The following is a 17952-nucleotide window of genomic DNA, read 5'->3' as shown; positions in this document are numbered from 1 at the left end:
CAGTGTGAGTAGGCGCTCTCTCCCCTCCTCACTGTTTTTAAAGATCGTATTGCTTGTATTTGAATTATGGTCATTTTATGAATATTTGCTTTGTCTAACTAACTTCTTTGAATGCTATGGACAATTCGAACTCTTTTTGAACGCACTCTGCATCGCGGAAGCCCTGCGAGAGCAGGAGTGCCAATGAGAGACGTTGAGCCCCTTGCACGCACACACACACGCGCGCACACACACCCACACACGCTCACACAGCCGGCGCAGCACAAAGCTTGCCCTGAGTGTCAGCTTATGAACAGAGACAATTGTTTGCCTGTCACCTTCGGGTGACTACCAAACCAGCCGCCACATAAGTCTCCATATTCAAACAGCTCTGGAAACATCTCCTGCATTTGGGTGAGGTATGCCCACTGAAAGATGTAACACTGCACACACCACATTATCTCCCTGGTCATTATAAACAAAACGCCATACTTACCTCTTTGTGTTCCTCCACCTTTCAGTCACCACTGCCAAATGGAAGCATGCCCATTTGAGTAGTATTTGTAATGCCATCTTGACTAATGGGAAATGGGGAATGTAATGATGTCGCGAAGGGGGGTTTGGAAGTGTGCTTTGTGTTGCTATGCATCTGTTGAATGTTATATGTTTATGGGCTTTACGTGAAGTTTTGAAAGCAAAGATGTGTGGGATGTGTTTGAGGTACATGTTATTGTTTGGTTTGTTTGATGACTTAAACACTGTGGTTGTGTACAAACATGATGGTGATAATGGTACAGTCCAATCATGTGTTTAGTCAATCATCTTGTTAAATAATCATGGTGTGTCTGGAGCATAGTAGGACTGAGTATAAAACCCCCAGTTTGTGCTGAGAGAGATATAGCCATTATATATATATATATATATATGTATATAGATATATATATATATATAGATATATAGAGATAGAGATATATATATATATAGAGAGAGAGAGAGATATAGAGAGATATATAGATAGAGATATATATATATATATATAGAGATATATATATATATAGAGAGAGATATAGATAGAGATAGAGAGAGAGAGAGAGAGAGAGAGAGAGAGAGAGAGAGAGAGAGAGAGAGAGAGAGAGAGAGAGAGAGAGAGAGAGAGAGAGAGAGAGAGAGAGAGAGAGAGAGAGAGAGAGAGAGAGAGAGACAGACACTGTAAAAATAAATACACTGGCAATTTTCTCAGCATTCCTGACATTTTTACCCCTTCTCTCTGATTTCCAACCGCAACGCTGTCCTGGCAAGTGAGGTGGCCACCCGGTCACTCACAGACAGCATATAACTCAGGTAATAATGATGACAAGTAAGTAGATAATGAGTGTTATTTATGATGACACAGCGTATGTCCACGTGAAAAGAACAATAATAAAAAGCACAGTGTCATTAACGACAACGTATGTCCACGTGAAAAGAACAATAAGAAGAAGCACATTGTGTCATTAACAACTACGTATGTCCACGTGAAACGAACAATTAGAGAAAAAAACCCTGGGTTACCTTCTGTTTGTCCAGGATCTTCATGGCAAAGTGCTGACCAGTCTCTCTGTGCCTCACGAGCATCACACGGCCAAATGAACCTGTGCCCAGAGTTTTCAACCGCTCAAACTGCTCCAGAGCAGCTGTGTTCTAGATGGATTTGGGGGGGCACAAACAAATCATCACACAATCAAATGCACACACACATACATACACACTTTTACATACGCCCATAGGCACACACATACACACAAACATTTTTAACACTCACTTTTTCATGCGGTCAGTCAGTGTGAGATCAAAACTGGAGGTGCAGACTACTGTTATATATTATTTCACCAAATGACCACAAGAGGGCGCTCTGTTCATTGACAATCTCATACTCTCCTCTTCCTCCTCTCTACCTCCCTCCTCTGATTCTTCTTTTCTTCCTTTTTTTGTCTGTCTCCCCTTTTTTCTCTGTTTTTTTTTTTGAACTTCCCCCTCACCAACACCATCTTTTATTAAACACGGTGTCATTTCCAATGACAATGTAACAAACACACGCAAATTTAAGTTTCACAGGTTAACTCGTGTACCTGTTTTACTAGCTTACTCGTTTGTGTATACATTTGGCATATATTTGACACTTTACTGTATGTAATAACCAGAGCAACTCAGGCTTAAATGGCTTGCTGAAGGGCACAGTGGTGACCGTTAAGAATCAAAACCACAACTCTCCTGGCCAAGTTCCTCAGCTACTATGCCACCACCACCTCACCAGGATTGACAGTTTGTTGCAACCCCCCACTATCTCAGCATAGAGGACTGGAGATGGGTTTTGGAGTGTGTATATGCGTATGTGTGTTTGTGTGTGTGTGTGTTATCACTGAAGTCAGGGCTTATGCGCTTCCTGTTGTCTGAAAATAGCCTGTGTGAATTTGCCCATTGTCTGAACTGAACTGCACCGAAACCATGTGGACTCACTTTCACTCATCCACTGTCCCACTCTTTTCTACCCCCCACACACACACACACACACACACACATACAGCCCTCCTCACCACACACACACTCTCACTCTTTTCTAACCCCCCCCCCCCCAACACACACAGCCCCCCTCACCACACACACTTTCTCCTCCTTTCTTAGTTGTTATGTTTCTCTTTCTCTCTCACACATTCACACATTTTCTCCTTCAATCACTTTTGACTGGTCTTTCTCCACCCAGGCTGTCTGTCTGTCTGTCTGTCTATCACTTCCTGCCCACCTTTCTGCCTCTCTTCCTCCTCCTCGTTTCTTCTCTCCTTTCTAATCCCTCTCTCCTTCTGTCTCCTTTATGTTCTATCGCTCTTCCTTCCGTATTCTGTCTCTTTCCTCCATGTTCTATTTGTATCTCTCCTACATGGTCTGTCTATCTCTCTCTCTCTCCCCTCCATGCACTCTCTCTCCCTCCATGCTCTCTCTCTCTCTCTCTCTCTCCTCTCCATGCTCTCTCTCTCTCTCTCCCCCCCTTTCTCTCTCTCTCCCCTCCATGCTCTCCCTCTCTCTCTCCCTCTCTCCTCCATGTTCTTCTCTCTCTCTCTCTCCATGTTCTGTCTCACCTGTGCAGGGTCCTCCCATTTCCTCAGGAAGTCCTCTTTGGCTTTGGCAAGGAACTCCTTCACTGTGGGACACAGAGAAATGCATGGTCAGTGATGCACACAGGCCATATGCACATACTTCTCTCTCTCTCTCTCTCAAATTCAAATTAGCTTCATTGGCATGAAAAAAAACATTGTGTTGCCAAAGCTTACACATGTGGTATAAATGTATAGATTTAAATAATAATAATAAAAATAATGGTAAAAATATATATATATATATATTTAAAATGTATACTAATTAGGCGAAATAATACAGATTTAAATATTAATAATACAAATAATAGTAAAATAATAATAATAATAATAATAATAATATGTATACTAATTAGGCAAAATAATACAGTAGAATGTAGGAAGGAAAAGGACTTTCTCCATCTTTGACACTCTGTCAGGAATTCTAACCTGACTCTCACCAGATGAATTTCGTTCCGTCTAGCTCCGCCTAGCTCAACGGAACGAAATTCATCTGGCGAGAGTCAGGTTAGAATTCTACTGCTATTGTCGCACTCTCTCTCTCTCTCTTATACATACACACACGCACACACATAAAAAAGCGAACAAAAAAAGCAAGAGCAGCCTTGTTATCAAGCAGACACCTTCCGTCGTGGATGTTTCATTGAATTAGGCCCATGCCATGATACCTCCAGAAGAAAAAGGCACATGTTTAATTTATAAGTGAATGATTGAAGCTATTCAACAGGTGGATAGGAAACTAAGATAAGACAATCTAAAAGTTCTGTTCCAGTGACAGACAGACACACAAAGGCTCTCATCCTTTTCTGGCACCTTGTATGAGCTGCTGAGTAGCAAGTGATTTGGATTATTAGGTCTGAGGCTCTCTCTCTCACACACACACACACTGTCTTCAGCACTTGCTCTTAAAGCAAGTGTGCTCCCTTGCATGGACCTCTTAAGTAGACTTCCCATGTCATCTTCCCATGTCAAGATAGCGAGGCCAGGCCTTGTGCTCACGTGAAGCCTCAGTCGTGTGGAATAATATCCAGACAAATAATAATAACAACATAAACATTCCCGGGTTTCTATGGAACACTAAGGAGCACATAACTGGTCTACATCTGCTTTTGGAAAGAGGTCTGCTTCCCGGAGAACACGCGCAAAGACTGGCAGCATTGCAGGTGCGGGGTTTACACTCAGCTAGCCTACATTCTCCGTGCCTCTCGTGATGCAACATGCGCTGAAAGACTTCTGACTGACTGTCGGTGGACAGGGTATGTTAGTGATGGATGACGACCCCCTGGAATGCTGTTACGTTTCTCCCTGATTCGTCCAATCCCTCGTTTTGAAGTGTATTGTTCGCCGAACAAGACTGCGCAGGTTTAAGCTATATTCTTTCTGACTCAAAATGACATTTCTTGACATTGCATATTGGTGAAGCCTCATGTGCTCGTGTTTAGGCTTCATTCACCGCTGCCCGGTATAGTGGCCACACACACACACACACACACAGAGAGCCCATTCTGAATTGGTTTGTTCTGGAGATGCTACCCACCTGTTAAAAGATTAAGCAGGGAAATATGTGTGGTTGGCTAGCACATAGCCTAAAAATAAATGTATAGAGTGCAGCAAACGCGTGTGTAGCAAAAACACTTCCCATACGCAAAATAGTACACCCACCGCTTTCCATATCGCTTCCCCGCCTAGAGGCGGGCGTGTTGCCCATGTCTTGAGGCCTAAACGCCGGCTGATTATTCCTAGAGTCTCCCCTCCTCGCCGATTCAGCCGTCTTGGTCTCAGCTCTGAGCTCGGACTCGTTCGTAATTGAAACTTGGGTCCGATCGCCTTCACAGAAATGGGAGTGACACCGAAACGACCCTTTTTTCTATCCACCGCGCAATTCCTCCTCAAGAAGGCATGTTTCCCGTCTTACCCATCGACATTCGCCAACCTTAGCCCCTGTGTTACAACTAGATAGAAGCAGAAAGTCCGGAGGATGGCCTATTCCAATGGCGGGGGACTGCACAGGGTTGTTGACTCGGCTGCTCGGGCAGAGCGCCTTAAACGAAGAGTCAAACAGCCAGGCACTGACAGCCTTGGCCACCGAGCCCGACACGGCGCGCTCTCTCTCCTCTCCGGCCCCGGTTGCAAGCCCACTCCTCCGGCCGCTGCGCTTTCCGCCTATCCCCTGCTTGCTGGTCTTCCTTCAGTCTGTCCTTAGATGTCCCCGCTGCCTCTCATTGAGGCGGGCGACTCCAGCCCCAAGTCCAGTGTGCAGGGCTGTGTAAAAAAAACAAAAAACATAAGCGAATTATATGCAAGAAAAAAATCACCTAATGAGAATCTGACCCTCCGTTATAGACATTCAGCGTCCATGCACTACAGACGGGAACTTCAGTACAGTGACGGAGGAGCACCCGCCTTTTCAGTCATCTCATAGGACGACCCGTGGGTGACGGACAGTGGCAATGACGCATTGATTGGTCGGGAATGCGGGCGTCAGGGCCCTGTACGCCTTGCCACTGGTACATTAAAGCCTGTCAACAAATTAATGAGACCATCTCGGCATCAACACTGAGGACGAAGAGCATCCTTTCTGAAAATCATCAGCGCAAGTTCAATTCGTCCACATCGACAGCATGAAAGACAGTTACCACACTTGTTACCTAATACAACCGGTGGAAGACGATCAAAACATCCGTATGCGTCCTGTAGATTTACATGTGTAACTGTGCATCTGAACACACAAAACAATTTTTGACCATTTTCATAACAATTTGAGTGTTTTATTTAACTTTAGAACACCCATGTGTATTCCCGGTCAAAAATGACCGACCATTAGAAATGAATGGGTGAGAAAATGGCAAGTGTATAAACTTGAGTCCAGACACATAGTTATTGATCAGATGGATTGTATGTGTGCTTATGTACATTAAAAAACACACACAAACACACCCTGACTCCCCCTCTTTGTTTCAATGGCAGCCCCCACTGGAAGCTTTTTCCAATAGAATCTTCCCCTTTCTGAAATGCATGAGCTCAGGTCAATGAGGCCTGCAGGCCATAGGCCTAAATAGCAAATGGAAGTTCAAATCTGGTTATATCCAATAGAACACAAGTTGATACAAAGGTCTATCGCAACATTAGATTATAATATGTGTGTTACTATGGATTTATAGCAAGTTATGATGCAGTGGTTATTTTTGACCGGGAACACAAGTAAACATGAAACGAACACAACTGGAGGGTTAAGAGTTTGTGCCACAGCCTGTGGAACTCTGTCTAGACCGCGTGCAGAACATCTTCAACTCTACCACGATAGTTTCTCTTATTTCTGGGAATAACAACTTGGTACGGAAATAGCAGCTTTCGGGATAAAATGGCACCGCACAGAGTGATCAGACGTGCGGAGAGAATTGCCAGGACTTAACTACCTGGGTTACAGGACATTCACCTGGCGCTGCCAGTCAAGGGCAAAGAAAACCATAAAAGACTGCCACCACCCTAACCACAATCTTTTTAAATAGCTGCCTTCTGGAAAACGCCTCCTGTCCCTCAAAGCTGAAGAACTGAAAGAAGAACAAGAACTAAAAGACTAAGAAGGAGCTTCTTTTCCCAAGCCATACAGGCCATGAATGCATCCCAGCACTTTTCCCTTTTTATAAACCCATTAAAGCGTTTTTTTATTTTCATGTATTTAATTTCCCCCCACCTTCTTATTTTATTGTTTGTTATTTTACTTCTTGCTCTACTGCTTTGACTACTTTTTTCCCCCATTGCACAGCGTAGAGTTGCTGTCACGATCCCTCATTTCACTGCTTTTTATTTGTGTGCAAACATGCCAAAATGTGACAATCTCTTGCATCTTGAAACAAGAGGTGATGATAAACCTGACAGCAATAACAAACCATGGATAATTATTCAAATAAATAATGAATAATAATTGCAAATAAAGAATAACATATTTTACTCAAGCTTTTAAGGAAATACATTAAGGGCTAACGAAACTGACTGAGTTGACTGTTGAGTTTATGTTGACAAGATTCAATTAAAATAAGAATAAACCACATAACAACCATAAATAGCCAGTCTACAGAATAAAGCACAGTGAGTTTTCCAAGGGAGAGAAAACTATACAGCATAAGATATGTGACGGAGTTTGTTTTTTAAAGGTACAATTCTTGTAAATGTATTAGCCCATGTCAGTGTGATGAAAGGTGCAGAGGTGTGAGTGTTGCATAGTGAGGTGTGTGTGTGTGTGTGTGTGTGTGTGTGTATGTATGTATGTGTCTGTTTCCTACTTCTGTTCCTGCAGGATGTGTGTGTGTGTGTGTGTGAAAGATGTGCAGGAAAGAAAGGATGACAAGAGAAGAGATCGCGCGCTGGATGAAAGGGGGCAGGGGGGCACCCTCTCAGAACCACCTACACCCCTGCTGCCATCTCCTAGCAACCACAGACTAGAGGCACTTCCACTGATATGTCAGCACAACTGCTATATAGAAGTGTACGATTGTAGTAAAATACAACTGCTGTACAGAAGTGTACTATTGTATACAATTACAACTGCTATATAGAAGTGTACTATTGTATAAAAAAGTTAGTATTAAATATTATGTCATATATATTGTTAAAGGGGTGTGTCAATGGTTAAAGACAGTCAATGATTCTGGCAGAAGGCTGTTTGACGTTTGAGCTCACAACGGCCAATCACATTACACATCTCCCTTTTTGTGCTCCTAAAGCAACTTGCTGATAGGGTGGACTTGTTGATGGGTTGGATCTAACCCACTGTAATTTCCCCATGCACAGCACCATAAAACTTGACTTACCTGACTTACAATTCTGACAATGCATTCAGTCCATGGGCTTGGCAAATGCACGCCTGCAACGTCGGCTTTGCATTATGTGATGTGGTTGTCGGAGGTAGGATCATGACACCTTTTCGTCAGTTATACACAAATTGCTAGTTAAATGGGTACCGAGCACATTGGAAACTGATGAAAAGCACAGTTCCCTACATCGGGTTACTTTCTGGATCGTTACGGGCCACTATGTCTGATCAGAATAGACACAAACTAATCAAGTCTGACACTACAAGTTGTCTCCAGGGTCCTTCCGCTCTGTCGTGCAATAAGTTGACAAGCGCAGCCAGCCGTTTTCACAACCTCCTGCGAACCTCCTTTTCAGCGAGGGTGAAGTCCAGGCCTCTACATGAAAAATAGGACTTCACGAGGTTGACGCAGGTGTGAGTAGTAGAATAACTATTTATGTTGTGGGCTACTCTGAACATCGGGAAAAACTTTTAAACTAAAAAAAAACCCCGCTTTGGTCCCAGCTGGAGCCGGAAACGGAATTATCGACCTAACAACCACACCTAACAACCAGACAGTTCCCTGAGGAGCAGGGGCCTGTACTGCGAAGTGGGGTTACTGGCTTATCTGGGTAACTTCGAGAGTAACTTGATCACGTGTGGCGTAAGTTCCCGATTAACCCGTACTACGAAAGGTGGATAGGTTTTAACCGAGGTATGCTGCCATGGCAATTTACGCTGCATCTCAAACCTGCTCCGAGCAGGTTATGTTCTTGGTTAACCCGAGGTTTCCGTTAACCACACCCTTTATAAGTACCACCCCTCCACTAACAATTCGAGACTATATCGGCGTACCTGGATGATCCATACGACATCGGAGCGCAAATCGTGAGGTGCTCTCTTCGAGGGGTTTTAGAGACCGCCATATATATATCCATGATCTAGGCAGAAGTCTTTAATGTCACCCGTCATAGCAATGCCCTTACGTGGACATTCATGTTTTCCATCTAATCGGTGATGCTGAACATCTGAGCAAGAATACTGTAGCCTATGTCCGAAAATAAATCGGACATAGGCCTAGCCTAGCCTACAGTGTGCTGAACATCTGAGCAAGAATAGCCTAAAATAAATCGGACATAGCCTAGGCCTAATAAATTAAAATCACCATTGTAACAAACTTGTTGAATTGAATGTTATATTACTGTACCCTGCATAAAGGCTAAATATTTCCACAGCACCAGAATCCGACCGAATGCCTCCCTCAACCCCTTCCACAATCGGCCTTCCACTATTATTTGCGATGGCCAACTCCTCTGCTACTGTAAAACACTCCTTACAGTAGTGTTCAAAGACACCTTTTTCTTGTTAGCTAAAACAGAGGCCAAGTGAAGGCTATAAGCATACTAGGCCTACATTTTTTCATAATTAAGAAATATTAATGCAAGCTATAACTATATAAACCTACTATTCTGAATAATGTGTTTGTGTTTCATTTTCACCTGCTGCCATGTGCGTTTAGCAATGGTGTTGCATCTGAAATGTTCACAGGATTAGGCATACACTAAATCAGTCAATGGGGCTACTTAAACATTCAATTATCCTATGACTGTAATCTATATGCCCACTTCTAAATTGTGTTGCATCAGTAGGCACTAAAAGCACACTCAAACTCAAAATAGGCAATTTAATTATTTCAACTCATTTCAGACATTCCGCAAGCTATTAATAATTGTGCATTCCTCATCCGTAAAATAAGGTGATCGCGTCATCATTGAAAGTGGTGACTTGCGCTGCAACCCGCCCCTTTTATGTGAACACGCACAAACTCCAATTAGGTTAACCCCGGCTCAACAAATCAACTTCATAATCAGCGTCGTAGTACCGATTAACACCACTTAAGATAACCAGGTTTTGTCAACCCCGGTTTAACAAAGTAACCCTGGGTTACATCTGGGTAGGTTAAGCTCCCTTCATAGTACAGGCCTCAGTTTGCTGAGCGGCGACTGGAGAGTAGAAGGCAGTATATTAGTTGGTATTGCTTTGATTGTTTATATTATTATTATTATTATTATGTAAGTTGGTATTGCTTTGATTGTTTTCATATGTGATTGTTTTATCCTCACCCAGCTAGTGGAAACTGCATGGATAGATTTACTTGTTTTAAGCGTGTGGGGAGAGTTCACACTTCAGTGATCCGCATGCATGGCTTGCTGGTAGTTACAAGCAATAAAAACAAACAACAATTTCTTAACAAGTACTTAACTTTATTATTTAGCTTCTTTTCTTTCCACGAATATTTTGGAAAATGACATATCAAATGACATCATACCTTAATGAGTAACGAGGAAAAGTATTTACAAACAGGAAACAAAACGAACCAATGAGGGGCAAAAGAAGCGCTCAAATCCTGTTTCATAACCCGTCCCCTTATCCTCAGCCAATGAAAAGCCAGGGATGCCCCACAAACCCATCCCTCATCTCCCCTCAGCCAATGAAAAGCCAGAGATGTCCTCAAAGTCCCATCTTTAGTCCTGGTACAACCCCAGCGTGTTTCTTTTTGTTCGCTTTAATATACAAAAAACACAAACAGGAAAAAAGAAAAACACAAGTTTATTTGTGCTCTCCTTTCCAAAAGATAGTTAGCTGCTTCATTCCAAACCCAAAAGAAAAAACCCTCCAACGGAGTCCAAAGAGAAATGCGTTTGGACTGTCAAAGGTGGACCACAGGCAGAGCCGAGCACTTCCGCAAGTGCTGAAAGGCAATGCTGGTGTGTGTGTGTGTGTGTGTGTGTGTGTGTGTGTGTGTGTGTGTGTCTGTTCAAGGAACAGGTCAGTGCCAACTCTGATGTCTTCATGTTTCACACACTCAGGATGGTAAAGGAAAAACAAAACGCACAGCACCATAACCTGCAGACTCCAATGCGTTTAGGTCACAGAGAAAGTGTGTGTGTGTCTGTCTGTGTGTGTTTGTCAGTCTGTCTGTGGGCTTGATTGTGTGTGTGTTGCTCCGTCCTTCACCAAGGGTGCACGGTACCATACTTGTGTAACAGTATCACTAACGTGCCTAAGCGCTTCGAGGTTAAGTATCTGTGTGCGTGTGTGTGTGTGTGTGTGTGTGTGTGTGTGAGTTTTGTTTTTGTTTACAGGCAGTCCATGGAGTTGTCTGGCAACAGTCCGAGAGGAGGGGCCTTCCCGGGCATGCAGGAGGGCGGCAGCATGGCGTTGGGCGAGGGGTCCACGTTCTCCGAATCCTCCATTTTGTCCGCACTTCCCTCCCAGTTAATGTGGAACCGTGTCACGCGCGGGTTCGACGCCAGGATGTTCCTCTGGAGCTGTGTGTGGGGGGGGCAATTCATTCAATATGAGAACAGTAGTCTTTTAACAGTGCTCAATGTATTATAATGTGTATGCTGCCGTGTGTGTGTGTGTGTGTGTGTGTGTGTGTGTGTGTGTGTGTGTGTGTGTGGAAAAAGAGAGGATAAGAGAAAGTGAGGGTATACACGCAATTTTTCATGTTACCGTTTCCCTTAATGCTGTCAATGTTCTAATTGTTATGCTGTTTTAAATGCTGTTTTAATTGTGCTTTGGCAACACTGTACTTACTTACAGTCATGCTAATAAAGCAACCTGGAATTGAATTGAAATTGAATCCCTCTGCCTGAAGTTATCAAAAGTTCTTAAAGCCGTTATACTGTAGATCAGAGGTTCCCAAACTGTGAGGCGCGCCTCCCCTGGGGGGCGCCAAATAATTTGAGGGGAGGCGCGGTAGGTTGATTCAAAAAAGAAGGAAAAACGTTTATTTCATGTTAGAACTACCGGTATCTATGTTTTTTTCCCCCCAATGATTATCAACATTATAAAATCGAAATAAATCATAGAAGAGATGTATACTAAATCTTTGGGATAGTGGAAAGTATTATTGATCCCTATCCTGAGTGAGAATGTATTGTGTCAAACTTCATAACGTAATTTAGCAACAGTGCCGCCAGCCGAGCTAGCTGCAAGATACCAGTGAACGGTAACTTGCAGCTTGGAACTTGAGCTCCAAGCAGATTTGACTGTGTGTGACACACTTCATCCAACAAACCAAACTTATATACAATAAGTGTGTGTGTGTGTGTGTGTGTCTGTGTGTGTGAGAGAGAGCCTCAGACCTAATAATCCAAATCACTTGCTGCTCAGCAGCTCATACGAGGTGTCAGAAAAGGATGAGGGTCATCACTGGCTCATAGCCCAGGTGTGCATGCAGGCCTGTGTGTGTGTGTGTGTGTGTGTGTGTGTGTGTGTGTGTGTGTGTGTTGGCATATGGTCCCCTTACCAGTGTACAGGTGTTTGAATTTTCAGTTTGGGGTCAGTGTACTCCTAACTGGCCTAATATTTGTGTGTGTGTGTGTGTGTGTGTGTGTGTGAGAGTGTGTGTGTGTGGGGCTTCTCACCTGTGTGTAGTCTGGCTTTATAGGTGGATTCTCCCGCAGCTCGGGGTCTGTGTACTCATTGTTGACGTAGTAACCGATGCGGATGAACTCCTGACCCCTGTAGGTGCAGGTGATGAGCACCACGGTCACGCCCACCGCGTCACTCTCGGGAATCAGCCCTGTGTTTGGAGCATCCGCCTGTCAATCAAAGTCCAGAACAGGTGGCACAGAGAGAGAAGAAAGGGAAGATTACGCACTGGAACAAATGTGCACAAATGTGTTGAGGGCGTTTGTGTGTGCGTGTGTGTGCGCGATTCTCCATACTATGTACAATGTAGTGTTTTTGTTAATTGCAGATCAAAATTCCAGAATTTTCATGTGCAAGAGTAAGTAATGCAACAATTATCACAATCGTAATCGCAATATCAACCAACGCAATTACCTGTGCTGTGCTTCTTGTGCACCAGGTGAGCTCACCAATCAGGGGTGGCATAAATTAAAGAGACATTTGGAATACTGAACTGAATCCGTTAATTGACATTCAAAAATCACATCGCAAATCGCAATCACAATATCGGTCAGAAAAATTGCAATTAGATATTTTCCCCAAATCATGCAGCCCTAGTTGAGGACATTTGTATGTGAGTGAACCATTGTGTGTGTATGTGTGTGTGTGTGTATGGACGTTTGCGTGTGTGGATGTATGCGTCTACTTGTGTGTGTGTGTGTGGATGCCATTCTCCATACTGTGCAATGTGCTGTTTTTTTAATTGCAGATCAAAATCAAGAATTTTCATATGCAAGAATGTATAAGTAATGCAAATATAAGTGTGTGTGTGTGTTTCACCATGTCATAATTGTGTATGTGCATGTGTGTGTGTGTAAGTGGGTTTGTGTGTGTGCATGTATCGTGTTTATGTAAATGAGTTTGTGTGCATGTGTGTGTGTGAGCGCATGTAAGTATGCAGGCATTTTGACATGGAGACACAAGATTCCCTTATTGACCTACCAGCCAAAGTGGCCAGCATATTTTAGTGCTGTACACTCAACACTGACTGAAGTTACTGCCACACAGGCATTGAGTTAATGTACCTACTTGGGTCAGGTCTGTGCAACCCAAACCCAAGCAGTAGTAGCTGAAATAACAGCTTATTTTTCTCTTCAGATGAACAGCATCCATATTCAGAATGGCTCAGTAACCACCGTCATTCAACAACAATCAAGATGCCATAAGTGCTTGGTGGTGCTTTTTTCTAGAGTGTCTATGTGTGTGTGTGTGTGTGTGTGTGTGTGTGTGTGTCTCAAAGCATGTTTGTGTGCAAGTGTGTGTGTGTACGTTTGTATGACTGTGGGCATGTGTACACGTGTTTCTGTAAGAGTGTGTGTGTGTGTGTGTGTGTGTGTGTGTGTGTGTGTGTATGTATGTATGAGTAGAGACCTAGGGGCCGTTTATCTGAGGCGATTTGAAGGAAGGCGACAAAATATTTTATCATAAGTGCCTTTTCGTTTACACGGCTGACCCGCCATCGGGGCTTGAAGGCATAAAAATCTGAAGACTCCTTCCAGAGTGTAGAGTTTTTGAAGGCGACCGGGTTCCTTGATTACCTCTCTGGCTAAACTGTCAAATTAGAATGTCTGGCGTGGCGTGCCGGGGTTCTATCACACCACCACCCAGCGGTCTGGAATGCATATCAATCATTATATCACATACTCTTGCGTCTTCATATAAACAAAGATTTCCTCCTGAGAATGCTTTCGTCTAAGCGAATAAAAAATGGCGAGAAAAGAGCGAGGCGCCACTTCTCGTCTTCTCTTTTCATCGTCACCGTATAAACGTAGCCTTAGATGGGGTGTCAATTTATTTAAAATTTCTCTCATTGACATTCCATAGAATGCCTCAGTCTGTAACCAGTAAATGCGGCTGCGACTCTTGGCTTTTAACACTGCTACTGCTTTTATTAAAACTGTAGTGGAAATCTTCAACATTAATTTTGAACATCACCCCAGCTTTTGATCGTGCCAAACCCTTTGTCGACCAAACTGCCCTTGTGACCTTTGTCAAATGCTCACATGACCCATTCTCATGAGAACCACGAGGACACGTGACGACAATTAATCATTTGATGATGAGTCCTTTCCTCGACACAATCAAAGAGGAAGGGCTACGCTTTAAATGCAGGGGGAAGACGCAGCTCTGGAGGTTCAGTTGGCAGCCGCCTTAAGCGGTTAGCTATACTGGCCTCCGAGCTCGTAGTTCTAACACCATTGTTAACCAATACATGTTTCACCATGTTTTCAGTTTTCAAAACCTGCCTCTGTCTGCTTGCACTGAATTTTTCTTACAACATGTTAGGCATATGTTTATTGGTGAGGTTTTGTGAGTTTATCTATCTGTAAGCAGGAGGATGCAAACCTACTGGCTCAATTTCCATGAAACTTGGTGGAAAGTAGAACGGACTTAGGAAGAACCGATTAGACATAAAAGCAGATGTGACATATTTAGCAACCGCGTTTACATGGATGTTCCTACTATTAAAATGAATCTGATTAAAGATTTCAACCGAACTGTTTACATGAATGCGAAATAAACCGATTGGCGTTTAATCTGCGTTTACATGATACGAGCATTTAATCATTTAGAAGCTCCTAGTTGTATTTCTGCCATGGAAACTGATTTGTTTACATCACTGTATATTATTACTAGATAGGGTACACCTGCGCAGGAAGAAGAAATGTACTCCAACAATCGGAGACCTAACTTTACATGGGTGGATTTTTAAATCGATCAGATTATCAGAACAGAGTAAACCACCTTTCTCAATCCGATTGGAAATTTAGTCTGATTAGGCTGAATCCAATCAGTTGAGCGTGTTTATATAAGGCATTTTTATTCCGATTGAGCCATTTCCCATTAGATTAAAAGTGTCCATGTAAACTGGTCACTTACGCTAACTTTGTGAGACATTTGGCTTTGGCATTTTTATTTTTTCTGTTGCAAATTGTTGTTGGAAAGCAAGTGCTGCACTAGATAATACAGGTGGGTAATGGCAGCATGACACATGTCAGAAGCTTCCACTCGAGTAGACTATGGTTGCAAATTAAGGCTTCCAGTCTAAGTCTACACTTCCTGCACTGTGCATGGTATTCATACCTTCGCCATACCTCTGAAATCCAATATGCTCGCTCACTGCGGATGCTTCAAAATGTGCTTCTCTGTCTCTATGCATGCAAGTGTGGCGTTGGAGCTCTCAGACGTGTCAACTCGTACTTGAATGCGCTGATGGGGTGCAAGGATTCAGCAAAAGGCTGTTTTATGAATAACTTCCGTGCAGTTTGCTGCACAATAAAGAAATAATAGAAAGTTTTACCGCAGTTCATGTTTGAATCACAGGGGCCGTTCCGTTTGGTTCAAGAATATACTGCGAGATCCCTTGTGTGTGTGTGTGTGTGCGCGTGTGTCTGTGGGGACGTGCACACACATCTGCGTGTCTGTGTAGTAGCCTCACACGTGTGTGCGTGTGCGTCCGCGTGCACATGAGTGAGTGCGTGTCTGCTCACCTGCACGTGTGTGCGTGCGTGCGCGTCCGTGTGCATGTGAGTGAGTACGCATCCGCTCACCTGAAACACGAACATGTGGCGTCCGGCTGGGACAGGGCCGACCAGGACGGAGTCGAGGACCTGGTCGTACTCCTCGCTCTCGGCTGAGCCCACATAGATGATCTTCCACTCCAGGTCTGGGAAACAGCACATGATAAGGATGCGGTAAGGTTACGCGGCTTGGTCCAAGTCACTTTAGTTTATTTATTTCTTATTTACAGAGCGAGGAATGGGTGCAGGGTCCAGTTGTTGAGTGTGAAGAGAATGGAAGGCAACAGGATCGTATGGAGCAATGACATTCAAAAAGTGAATTCGATTAGAATTTGCGTTTTACACCTGTAACAGATACTTAAGTTTACTAAACTCATATACAAACTGTATACAAATCTGCACTGTCAATATGTATGTGTAAAACCCAGAAAAAAACTACAAAGATGTCCAACCAATCTAACTAAGAAAAACGAGCCTGGCTCTTTGGCGTTGCGGTCAGGCAGGAGGTTTGGTTTCCCTGGAGACCTAGGTTCAAGGCTGAGTGGGTGGGGTGACTGTTCTCTCCATTTGCTACAGGCTAACTGAGGTGGCAAGTGTTAAGGGTTTCCCTTATGGAGTATTAGGATTTCTGCAAGTGCAACTCAATAGGCCTACACTGGAATACTTCAAAACGTATCCTGCTTTCCAACAGGCGAGCACAACCAGTGGACATCTGTGTCCTGCTGTTGGACAGCAGGATACAAAAAAGGAAGAAAAGAACAAAACCTCGCAAACAGCACTGTAATACCGAGGAGTGTGGACCGTGCCGACAAAACAGATGAGGAGTGCAATCGCCTGGGGACACTCCGCCCACACCCGACACTTGGGCCAATACCACACGGAGGGGATGTGGCACGTCACACGATTTCGCTCCATCCAAATACGCGCCGGCGCCAAATTTTCATCTGCCAAAAACTGGCTCTTTTCTCTCAGATGTGTGTAAAACAACAAAAGTCCATTGTTAAAAGTTAACAATATACATGCAATTACACTACTTCAAGTTAAAAGGTAGCGTTAGCACACTGTAGTGCGTGGTGCAGCGCGGTGCTCCGACGTCTGAATCACTATACTTGAATGTTACAAAGGTCTGATTTTGAATTAGTTATACCTACACACAAGAATTGAGTAGTGCTAACTTCCATAACTGGGTGTAAAAATGAAGCTCACTGCCTTGTCGACGCCAGGATACGTGAAGAACTCTCGCTAAGAGACTCCCGAAAATAATTATCGTTTGAAAGCATGTATGTGCGAGGTGAACATGTGTTCTAGTAATCTTAAATGGACACAGGTTTGTTAATAAGCTGCACTTCACATGTTAACGTTACCTACCTTCGGGTAAATCCTCCATGCATTCAAATGTGATTTCAAACTGAAATGGGTTTCCGAAAGGACTTGGGTTGTCCAGAACTGCGACATTCAACACTTGCACTTTCGCCATTATCTTAGGGCTTTTCTAACGTAAGTGAATAAAAATAGCAGTTTGAGCCGTAACGTTATGTCCTTGTACTGCCGACTAGCCAGTCCTCTGTCTGGAATGGGTGAGATAGCCTAACTAGCCGGGGATATCGGAGCCAGGCGATGAGGGAGGGTTGGTCTGCAAACCGGTGTCTTTCTGTCCACTCCAAACAACAGCAGAATATCCAGTTAAAATGCAGATGAATACAATAGAACGGTTATAAGTTACAGTTTCGAAGGTTTAGCTGGACATACACCGACGTCTTGTGCCTCGCCAGCAAAAAAACAGAGGCTGATGGAGAGCAAGCTAGTAAGTTAGCCTACTGGCTTGCCAATCGTTCCAGTCTAGATGCAGTTGTTTTGGTCAAATAGTCTTCCTCGACGCAGTTTGCCACTAAACACTTACTAAATCGTTAAAATAATGCAATGGGGTTGTAATTTCGAGTTCCAGAGGCTGAGATAAATGACAATAATCTTCTTGCAACACAAACGACTTTCTCCCGCCAGTGCATTCACAGCAAACCTCTACGAACGTAAATTGACAACAGCAAGTGTC

At 43.6% G+C, this 17952-nt stretch overlaps 2 protein-coding genes and 1 non-coding gene across 3 annotated transcripts in view; all 3 read right to left on the bottom strand.

Moving 5' to 3' along the window:
- The window catches only part of LOC125297209 (cAMP-dependent protein kinase catalytic subunit alpha-like), a 29376-nt gene extending 20867 nt beyond the window's left edge, over nt 1-8509 (bottom strand). Inside the window, exons 1-4 of the mRNA XM_048247397.1 lie at nt 7919-8509; nt 4770-5369; nt 3093-3154; nt 1531-1659 (exon numbers count right to left, since the gene is read on the bottom strand). Coding sequence (XP_048103354.1) covers nt 1531-1659; nt 3093-3154; nt 4770-4815 — 237 coding nt within the window. The 5' untranslated portion in view covers nt 4816-5369; nt 7919-8509. The remainder of the gene's footprint in view (nt 1-1530; nt 1660-3092; nt 3155-4769; nt 5370-7918) is intronic.
- Nucleotides 8510-10148: 1639 nt separating this feature from the next.
- asf1bb (anti-silencing function 1Bb histone chaperone) lies at nt 10149-17952 on the bottom strand. Its single transcript, XM_048249363.1, has 4 exons — nt 17271-17952; nt 15933-16048; nt 12336-12512; nt 10149-11231 (listed from the first exon to the last, which is right to left on the bottom strand). Exons 1-4 carry the CDS (start codon nt 17377-17379, stop codon nt 11040-11042), a joined length of 594 nt encoding a protein of 197 aa, XP_048105320.1. The 5' UTR covers nt 17380-17952; the 3' UTR covers nt 10149-11039.
- On the bottom strand, nt 12043-12126 carry LOC125298678. The gene has a single exon (XR_007194253.1). It is a non-coding gene; the product is annotated as a small nucleolar RNA SNORD60 (small nucleolar RNA).

Source organism: Alosa alosa, chromosome 7, assembly GCF_017589495.1.
Source record: "Alosa alosa isolate M-15738 ecotype Scorff River chromosome 7, AALO_Geno_1.1, whole genome shotgun sequence".
NCBI lineage: Eukaryota > Metazoa > Chordata > Actinopteri > Clupeiformes > Clupeidae > Alosa > Alosa alosa.
The sequence above is the reverse complement of the archived record's forward strand: the minus strand, read 5'-3'. Positions and strand labels throughout refer to the sequence as shown.

Coding starts and splice junctions, on each gene's coding strand:
- asf1bb (XM_048249363.1), bottom strand. CDS start 17,379: ATGGCGAAAGTGCAAGTGTTGAATGTCGCAGTTCTGGACAACCCAAGT. Junction 12,513..15,932: donor GCCACATGTTCGTGTTTCAG/GTGAGCGGATGC, acceptor TTTGATTGACAG/GCGGATGCTCCAAACACAGG. Junction 11,232..12,335: donor TAAAGCCAGACTACACACAG/GTGAGAAGCCCC, acceptor CCCCACACACAG/CTCCAGAGGAACATCCTGGC.